Raw genomic sequence first — 9,443 nt, 5'->3', positions numbered from 1 at the left:
AAGGTTTTGATGTGTTTAATACACTGTTATAATATAACACCCAAGGTTTTGATGTGTTTAATACACTGTTATAATATAACACCCAAGGTTTTGATATTACGTATAATACATAATACGCTGGTATAAGAGTCAAGGTGTTGATATTAAGTGGCCCCAATGTTCCGATGTTATATCATAACGCAAGAACAGTAAGTTTGTATGTTTGTTTGTTTTGTAATGAAGCACTAAGCTACACAATGGGCTATCTGTGCTATGCCCACCACTGGAATCGAAACCCGGATTCTAGCGTTGTAAGTCCGCAGACATATCGCTGTGCCACTGGGGGGCAGAACAGTAAGTAACATCTAGGTTTTTTACATTACATAAGAAACACAAGTAATTATGTGTTACAAGTAAAGAATGAAATTAAATATTTTGACTCTTTTTATGGTTGGTGTTTTCTGACTGATCTAAGAGTCAGTTTTTAAGAGAGTATCTTTTGTTTTAATGAAGCTTTATACTTTTAAATCTATTTCCAGATACTTTATCAAACTTAATGTTCTATTTCTTCTTCATCTATATCGGGATTCGGTCCATGTTTTGGTTCAGGGAGAGTCAGGTTTAGCATTGACCTCTTCTTCCCTTTCAGGAATTGTTATTTTGTTTGCACACTAACTGAATCCTTGTTACATTGTTGCATTACTCACAGTATGTTAACTTTTGCCTATTGTCCGCAGTTTTAATTAACATACTCTTTATCTTTTCAACAGACGATCCCGAGGACATTGTAAATGAGTCCCAAAACGACGGAGCCAAACAAAATTGTTTGAGGGAACAAACACAGATAATCAGCATCGGAATGTTCCTAATGGTCTTATTGGCCACTTGCTGGGTGAGCGTGGCTCATTTGCTCAATTCCACCTATCTAAATAACGTTTACGTCAGAGTATTGGTGCCTAATTCTTCAAGTCCAGCTGGTAGTGAAAAGGGGAGTTCGACTATAGCACATGCACCAACGATGACGTCATCCTCCTACGATGCGCCCTTCTTTACCACCTGGTTTTGCACCATTTGGAATGCCTTCTTCTTCCCGGTTTATATGGGAGCGAGGCTTTGCTCACGTACGCCACCTACTGCTTGCAGCAAAGTGCTAAAGTAAGCTAAAAACTTAAGTACATGTTTATGATACTCATGTCGATGCTGTGTAATAGTAGTTTGTATATAATAAAATCATTTAGTTTACTTACCTTTCATAATATCCAAAATCAACCACAAATCAGAGGCATGGTCAAGGGGTGCTCAAGGGGGTCAGACCCCCTGAAAAATTTAGGCATATTGATCACATATTATTTTTCAGCTTGTACATATAATAAACTCCTTTTATATCATTTAATAAAAAATAAAACTTCTATAAATACTATTAGATTTGATTTGTGTTTTAATGACCATTTTATTAAAAATTTAGATCAATTTCAGCTTTTGAATTTATTGACCCCCTTAAAATTTTCTGCCCCTCGAGTAGAAAACCTGGCTATGCCACTGCCACAAATATGTTATTCATTTTTGATAGCTGTGTCAGAGGTTTTGCATCCACAGCCATTATAGCTATACTACTGTCAGCACAAGAGCCTAACCTCATTCACTCTCCTGTTCTTCCTTACGCTTGCCTACCCCACCTCCACTTTTAAGAAAGTTTGGTGCGCGAGGCTGTCAGTCTTTTTTAATTATTATTTCAGAGGCTATGTTTTTACAACCAACTATGCTGTATCATATCACTATCTTTTGTTTTCTATTTCAGAGGCTATGTTTTTACAACCAACTATGCTGTATCATATCACTATCTTTTGTTTTCTGTTTCAGAGGGTATGTTTTTACAACCAACTATGCTGTATCATATCACTATATTTTGTTTTCTATTTCAGAGGCTATGTTTTTACAACCAACTATGCTGTATCATATCACTATCTTTTAGTTTATCTATTTCAGAGGCTACGTTTTTACAACCAACTATGCTGTATCATATCACTATCTTTTGTTTTCTATTTCAGAGGCTGCACATTTATAAACAACTAGAACTATTATACTGCTTTTCTTTTTTTTTCAGAGAGTGCGTGCAAGGGTTTCGAGAAAAAGGTTTCACCGTTGTCCAGTTTCTTGGCCGCTGTGGGCTGTTCTGTCTGCTGTGGGTCGTCACAAACTATATGTTTATCCATTCATTAAGAATCCTTGACACGACTGTCGTAGTTGCGCTATATTCGTCAAGCGTCTCTTTTGTGTACTTGCTGTCTTGGGTTGTGCTTCACGAACAATTTGTGGGAATTAGGGTTAGTATTCACCAACTTATAATCTACTCAGTTTTCACTAATCGAACTCTGTGTTCATGCTAATTTATATTATAATTTTCCGATCCTCTTTTTTTTTTGTATTTAGAAAAATCGTTCTCAATGATTCATTGAAGTGCCGCTTAGGTGTATAACGTGAAGTTGAAATTGGTTTTGAACTTACTTGTTGTTGCACTGCTGAACACACGGTTGATGAGATGAATACACGCTTGTTGAGGAGGTATTAAATACGACTTTACACCCCTAATTGTTTAGGTTAGTGTATACATATATATATATATATATCCATTGAGACTGGTAATAATTACCTTGTTATTTTGTTTAGAAATATTTCGCCAATTCATGTATATTTGTTGTTGTTTTTTCTTAGATAGTGGCAGTGATCCTATGCAATACAGGTATTTCACTCTTGGCTTATATGGATGGAGCTTCCAGGACTTTAACACTAGGAGGCGTTATTCTAGCGTCAGCATCAGCGGTTGGTTCTGCAGTATACAAGGTTAGTAAAACACAATGATATCATAACTTCAACAATTTCTAACTGATATTAGATCTCCACAATTATCCAATCTTTCAGTAAAACGATGATGATGGGAGGAAGGCATGGTTATATGTGTATAGCGGAACCATTGTGTCTCGTTAGTTCTAACAATAGGGACTATGCTTTCGTATTACATATGATAAAATATAAAAATACTGAAAGACACACAAGGGTATATGACGATACTATCTTCATCAATAATCACTGATATGTGATGAATAATTAACCAAATATAACAATATTTCCTAGATTTAGACCGCTTACTCTGGAAATGGCGTCACAATAGAATTTCAAGTGTTCTTCTCTTTTTTTAACATTTTTCCTTCAGAAACTCTCATGAGACTTTATTCTAATCAATATTGAAGGCTACTTTCTTTCAGTGTAGACATTTGTTAAAGTGTACTGGTACGAACGTTAACGCCTCACATAATGTGGGCGTTTGAAAAACGACACCACCTTTGTGGATAATGTGTATTATAATGATTATCGTTTGCCTGTTTTCTAGGTCCACGATTTTAATTGAACTGATACACTATAGGAAACGCATCGGCTCAGTAGCGCTCACTACCACTTTTGGGCTACTGTGACTGGCCGAATTATGGTATTTGACCTTCACTTTTATAGCGCATCCATGACCCCTAAGTTCGAGTGCGTTTTTGCTGAAACGGGTTTCAAACACTGAACCTTTGAATTCACAGTCCAGGCATGCTAATCAAAAGGCTATGTCCAGTCCAGTAATACCCGAACCTACAGTGGACTAGTTCGCTTTTCAGAAAACCTAACACTCTTAGGTATTTTTGAATAAAGTTAGCATGTAGTTTCTCTTAAGGATTTGGAGGTGTTGAATCCATTTCTGCTAACTGCCAAACTCTATCTGTCGAGCTCAACGTTTAAAAAACTAAATAAAATGTCCACCAGAAAACAGGACGAGAGCCAACTTGCAATGCTACTTTTATGATAAAACCATTCAAACACTCTTTATCTAATGATTTTGAGGTGCTGAATCCAAATGTTACATTTATTAAATCCTAAGGCAAAGTTTTGACCTTCAAAATGCATCATAATTAAGTGGCGAAAAAAATAGATCAACATCATTTTTCCAAGATAATAATGTTAATTTATGGAGATATATTTTATTATACTTTTGATGATTAAGCCTTAATAAAGATGCAGTTACATAGCATTATTGTACAGCATTATTTTGTGGCATCGTAGTTCATTCAACTTAAAAATAAAACGTTCTAGAGCCTTTATAAGAGCATCTTTATTAAGGCTTAATCATAAAAGGCACAATAAAATATCTTTCAACAAATTACATTCAATTATCGTTTTGGAATAATGTTATTGCTCCTACTTCTTGGTGGCCATTTTGTTTGGATGCAGTTTGAAGGTCAAAACTTTGCTCTAGGATGTAATAAACGTGAAATTTGAATTCAATATCCTAAAACCATTGGCAAAACAGTGCTTGAAAAGTCTTTTCGTAACAGTAGTATGCAAAATTGGCTGTCGTTCCATGTTCTGCTGGCCATTTTGTTTTTCGAAAGGTTAAGTTTGGTAGACAGAAGAAATGGATTCATCACTCCCAAGTTTCTTATAAAAAAAAGTTTCTGTCAACTTTTACTCAAAAATGCCTGAACTATCGCAACTTTTTGTCAAAAATACTTGAAGTTTCTTATGGAGCCGCATATTTCAGATTAGTCTGTAGTACGTTCATGTTAAATGTTGGAAGCGTGATAAGGTCCGACACGTTTTAGGTGTTTCAATCATGGTGCATTTCACTTGTTAGGTGTTCAAAGTATGGCGTGTTTCATATTTTAAGAATAAAAATTATCCATTTTCACCTCAAACTAGCTTTAATTAAATGTTCAATTGATCAAGAGGTTTGAACTTTTGTAGGATAACACTGAATGATATTTATGCAATTTTATAACAGAAATTCTATGCTTGATTGACCAGTATAATTAACTTTTCTTGATGAAATTTAAAAAAAAAACAACAACACGAGAGCATATTCTAATAAAACATTATTTTATAATCCTTTTGGAGTGTCGACGTAGCATCAACTCTACCTATTCTTACCCTGTAGGTGTTTTTCAAGAAGTTCATAGGTGAGGTAACCTTTGGTCAGCTTTCGCTGTTTTTCACTATTATTGGTTTATTCAACGCTTTGCTAATATGGCCTCTTTTTGTTGGCTTATACTTCACTCATGCTGAAACCATTTTTTGGAATCAACTTCCATGGCCTTTACTAGGTGGCGCTGCATCCCTATCATTGGGTAAGTTTCCTAGTTTATTGTGTTATCTAACGTTAAGGTTTATTAGTGTTAAAATTTCTTTCTTTTGAAAGGCTTCCGATGAATTTATTAACAGAAGTTTCATTTATTTCATGCATTGTTCAAGCGATCATTTAATTTAAATTCCTTTAGCTTTCACCAGGTGACGTTGTGTTATTTTTAGTAAATACATGTTCACTGACTCGTTACTTTTATATGTAACTTCAGCATTGTGAACTTTATATTGTTTTAAATGCCCCTCCTTGTATTTTCCTATGTTTTGAGGCTTTTATACGGATATATATATAATGTCAAACTACTGGTCAGCTGAAAATATTGAGAATTTTATTTGAACTTTTGTTATCTTAAATTTGTCAATGTTTGTGAAAATAATGCTGAGAATTGAAAATATATCTCAGACAACCACGTAATTTCCTAGAACAAGAACAAAGCGTGGAAGGTTGTTCTATACTGCATCGTAACATATGATGTAATTAAAAATTTAATTACGAATGTTTAACAGAAGAGGTTCGAAAGTTCCGTATTTCGATATTTGCCTAATTAATCTATTAGATTTGATTATAATTATGCTATCTTACCTCACGTTACTTTTAGTTATTTAACCACCAAATCGAAGCTCTAAAAGTTCAATCAGAATAAGTTCTAACGGTTGTACAGACAAGCGTAAACTCATAGACACTGTAGCACATGTCGCTTGGTGGATATCTGAGACAGAGTAACTATAGAAACAGCTCTAAAAAAAATCTCAGACACTTCCGACTTCACTTAAAGAAAATTCTGTAAACGGTTCACATCATTGTATTAATTTAGACTAAAAACAACTAATTTTCTTTTTCCAGTGGCCAATCTTTTGGGTAACTTCGGAGTCTTATGGACGTACGAAGTATTCTTAACCCTTGGTCTAGTTTTGGCAGTTCCAGTTTCCGCAGGTCAGTTCTCATGCAAATAAGTATAAAGATCTGTAAGTAAACTAAATTTATTAAAAACTGTTTTTTTTTGTTTTTGCTATAGCGAAACTTGTGTACTTCCAAACTTGTTATTTCTTTCTTGTTTTTTATTGCAGTTATTGACATCCGGGTGTATGGAGTGGTGTTCAGGGGTATGAAACTGGTAGGAGTCATTCTCATTAACATCGGTTTCCTGCTGGTACTGTCACCTAGCAACTGGCCCGACTACCTTAGTAAGATGTTGTTGACGCGAAAGAGGACCTTCAAGAAAAAACCTGAAAAAAACTCGGAGCTCGAGACGTCTAAAGGCCAAAAATCACGTCTGAGGACCCTCAGTGGACACGTGAAATAAAACTATTTTGATATAAAAATCGGTAAAAAATCAAATGTAAGAGATAGAGGCGTGACAAAATTTATCAAACTGTATAAATTTCAAAGTAACCATTTAACCACTAAGTAACAGGCTGACTTAAACTGCCTTTTTCTCCAAAATTATCATTATTGAAATACTTCCACTGATCACATTACCTGCTAGATAAAGTTACTTTTCTTGATAAACTATACAAAGAAACGAAATGAAAAACGTTTTGATACTTTTAATTTCAAAACTATTTTTCTTTCCAGAAAAGGAAATAAGAATTCTCTTTGGGATGGCTTTCTACTTTGCTCAACTAATTTTGTAAGGAAAGTACAGAGAGAAAGAGTAGAGAATGAAGTTCCTCTTTTGATTAATTTTTACATTTTTCGATTTACCACATAAAAACAGGATATATTTCTTATTCATTTTATTTTACAGATATAAGAAATTCACTTAACAATTAATGTACTTGATTTTCTTGTTCAAAGCAAGGCAATGAACAGTTTACTTTGGACGACAATGTTAATTCCAAACTGCTAACTGTAACAGTAAATGTTGTATAAAGGGAGTCCTATTTCTTCAATGGTCAGTAATATACAAATGTAGTGTGAATTCTGCTAAGATTATTTAGGATTTTACAGTCAATAAATATTTTGTCCTGCAACTAGAACTTATTTTAATTTCATAAAAAAAACAAATACTACAGCGAAACTGTACATCAAGATGTCTTTACAGTTACCCACTTGTACTATGAAATGAAGGCTAACGACAGCTGTAAATTTACCAAACATATTTTAGTTGTTTTTTTTTTTCAGTGTTATTTACAAATCATCTTCAGAGAAAAATGATTCATCATCATCATTTTTTTTATATTTATTACTTCTTAACAACTTGCCAAAATATATTATTAAAGTACGTGTTGGCTTGGTCAGGCTATTTTACAAATACCATTCCTGTCACAGGAATGTATGTGCTTTAGAGGGAGGGTTGTCGTACTGAACCCCTAACGGTATAATGTTTCATTCAGCACTGCTGTGTAAATAGATGCACATTTCTCGTAACGTTACGTTATATTGACAACTTTTGGACTACGAAATGATATTCTATGAATTGATAAGAAAAACGGCATTTTAATCTGAAGCTTTGTATTTTAACAGTCAGTGATTGTTTGATCACAAGTGGAATTTTGAAAACTATCTGGCATCTGCTTTTGGAAGCTAAGACTACAAGCTGTGACACCATACAGAGTTCTTAGCCATTGTTAGATTTTAACAATTAGCTATTTTTAGTAGTATAATCTTTTCGCTCAGATTTTTATGTAAAACTTAACTAGTATTTTGAATGATTTACAAAGCAAACCACGTTCTGGCTTGGTCATCGTTTTAGAAATGAACCCTTAGGAACTTAAGTGTTTGTTGAATGATAACTTGTGCCAGTATTTCTTTAAAAACAGTTGCTTTTTAATATATTCTATCATGAAATTTTACGTCTTTTCCAATTTTAAGGCCATGACTTATAAAAAAAACCGGTCCCCCCGGCGAGAAAGCGGTAAGTTTACGGACTTACAACGATAAAATGCATGGTTCGATTCTCCCCCACAGTGGACACAACAGATAGCCAAATATGACTTTGCTCTAAAAGAAAAAAAATATGAAAAATCAACAATGCTAAAAAAATGTTATTCATTTGCATGTGAGGCTTGTTAAAAAATTTAAGACTTAATGTAAAACAAAAACAACAACTTCTTGCCAATACTGTACGAGCTCTTTGAAGTGTTGCATGGCCTATTTTAAGCTTCATCGAAACGACAAATATAGTATGTATGGATCAAACCAACCACTCCACACTCTTGGTAATAATTTCATGAGATATGCTGCTTGCTATTCATGTCTACTCAAAATTTAAAATTGATACCATACCCACACGTCAGCTAAACTTATAAACCGCGAGGGCAATGTTTAATCTTTAATTTGACTAGATCAGTAGAGTATACAGTTAGGGAACTACCCAAAACAGGATAAAACTTCCACAGCTCTGACTTGAAATCTATAATAGTCTAATTTAAAAAAACTTCAAAAAATCTGCATTTAAGTGTGAACCTCGGCTTCTTTCTGTCTTCATAAGAGGATAGTTAACTACACATCGTTTGAGTTTCTAATCGTATTCGTAACAGATAGATAAAGAATATGAGAGCAAATAATCGTGTGTGATATAAAGCAAGACTGAACTTATATTAGTTACACTTTACAAATAATTATTTTAGAGTTTATAAAGAATTGTATTGATATTATCAACCAGAATAGCATCCCCATGGGCACATGGGCTAAATGGCGAGGTCAGATAGTCAGCGTGACCCGCCACCACAAGAACGTTGTCTGAATCCTGGAATGGAAAAACAGGATGGACTGCTACTTTTATAACGCACTCACAGCTGAAAGTGCGAAGCGATCCAAGAAAGAACGAATGCTTTTAGTTTATCTGCAAATAGGTCCACATTTAGGAAAGAAGGCCTTTTCAAACTCCGATAAAATACTGAAACATTCGAGAAGCGTTTCACAATCAAATGAAATGTTTATTGATTAAGCTACTCTTAGAAACACGCATATTTAACAAAAGACATGCGATATTACAGTAGTATAAAACTCATAATAATCGGAACAGAAAAGTTTAATTCAATAGTTTTTTAAGGGCTTTATATAACAGAATAAACTACTTAAGGTCTGCGACCACTCATTTTTTATTTTTATTTTTGCATAGTCGTTCAACGTTAATTCTAGTACTTAAGTAGTACAGCAGGTTTGACATATTCAGCTAATGCATATGCTGCCGTTGGTAACGAATCTCCATGAAACACAATAGAGTATCGTAGAAATGAAAATATAATACAACGAAAAGGCACGCGAGAAAATGAAAGATTGGCTACAAGTCTATGAAAAGATAGAAAAATGTTTTCAGTCTTCGAAAATGGTTGTCACAACTTCA

The 9,443-nt window shown here is 34.1% G+C and overlaps 1 protein-coding gene across 1 annotated transcript in view; it reads left to right on the top strand.

The window, feature by feature from the left end:
* Positions 1–7,293, top strand: part of LOC106464298 (putative thiamine transporter SLC35F3) — a 64,312-nt gene extending 57,019 nt beyond the window's left edge. The window contains exons 3-8 of the mRNA XM_013924425.2: positions 750–1,134; positions 2,084–2,303; positions 2,692–2,820; positions 4,949–5,138; positions 5,996–6,085; positions 6,220–7,293. Coding sequence (XP_013779879.2) covers positions 750–1,134; positions 2,084–2,303; positions 2,692–2,820; positions 4,949–5,138; positions 5,996–6,085; positions 6,220–6,455 — 1,250 coding nt within the window. The 3' untranslated portion in view covers positions 6,456–7,293. The remainder of the gene's footprint in view (positions 1–749; positions 1,135–2,083; positions 2,304–2,691; positions 2,821–4,948; positions 5,139–5,995; positions 6,086–6,219) is intronic.
* Positions 7,294–9,443: the final 2,150 nt, after the last annotated feature.

This window comes from Limulus polyphemus, unplaced genomic scaffold (assembly GCF_000517525.1).
Source record: "Limulus polyphemus unplaced genomic scaffold, Limulus_polyphemus-2.1.2 Scaffold1614, whole genome shotgun sequence".
Lineage (NCBI taxonomy): Eukaryota > Metazoa > Arthropoda > Merostomata > Xiphosura > Limulidae > Limulus > Limulus polyphemus.
The sequence above is the reverse complement of the archived record's forward strand: the minus strand, read 5'-3'. Positions and strand labels throughout refer to the sequence as shown.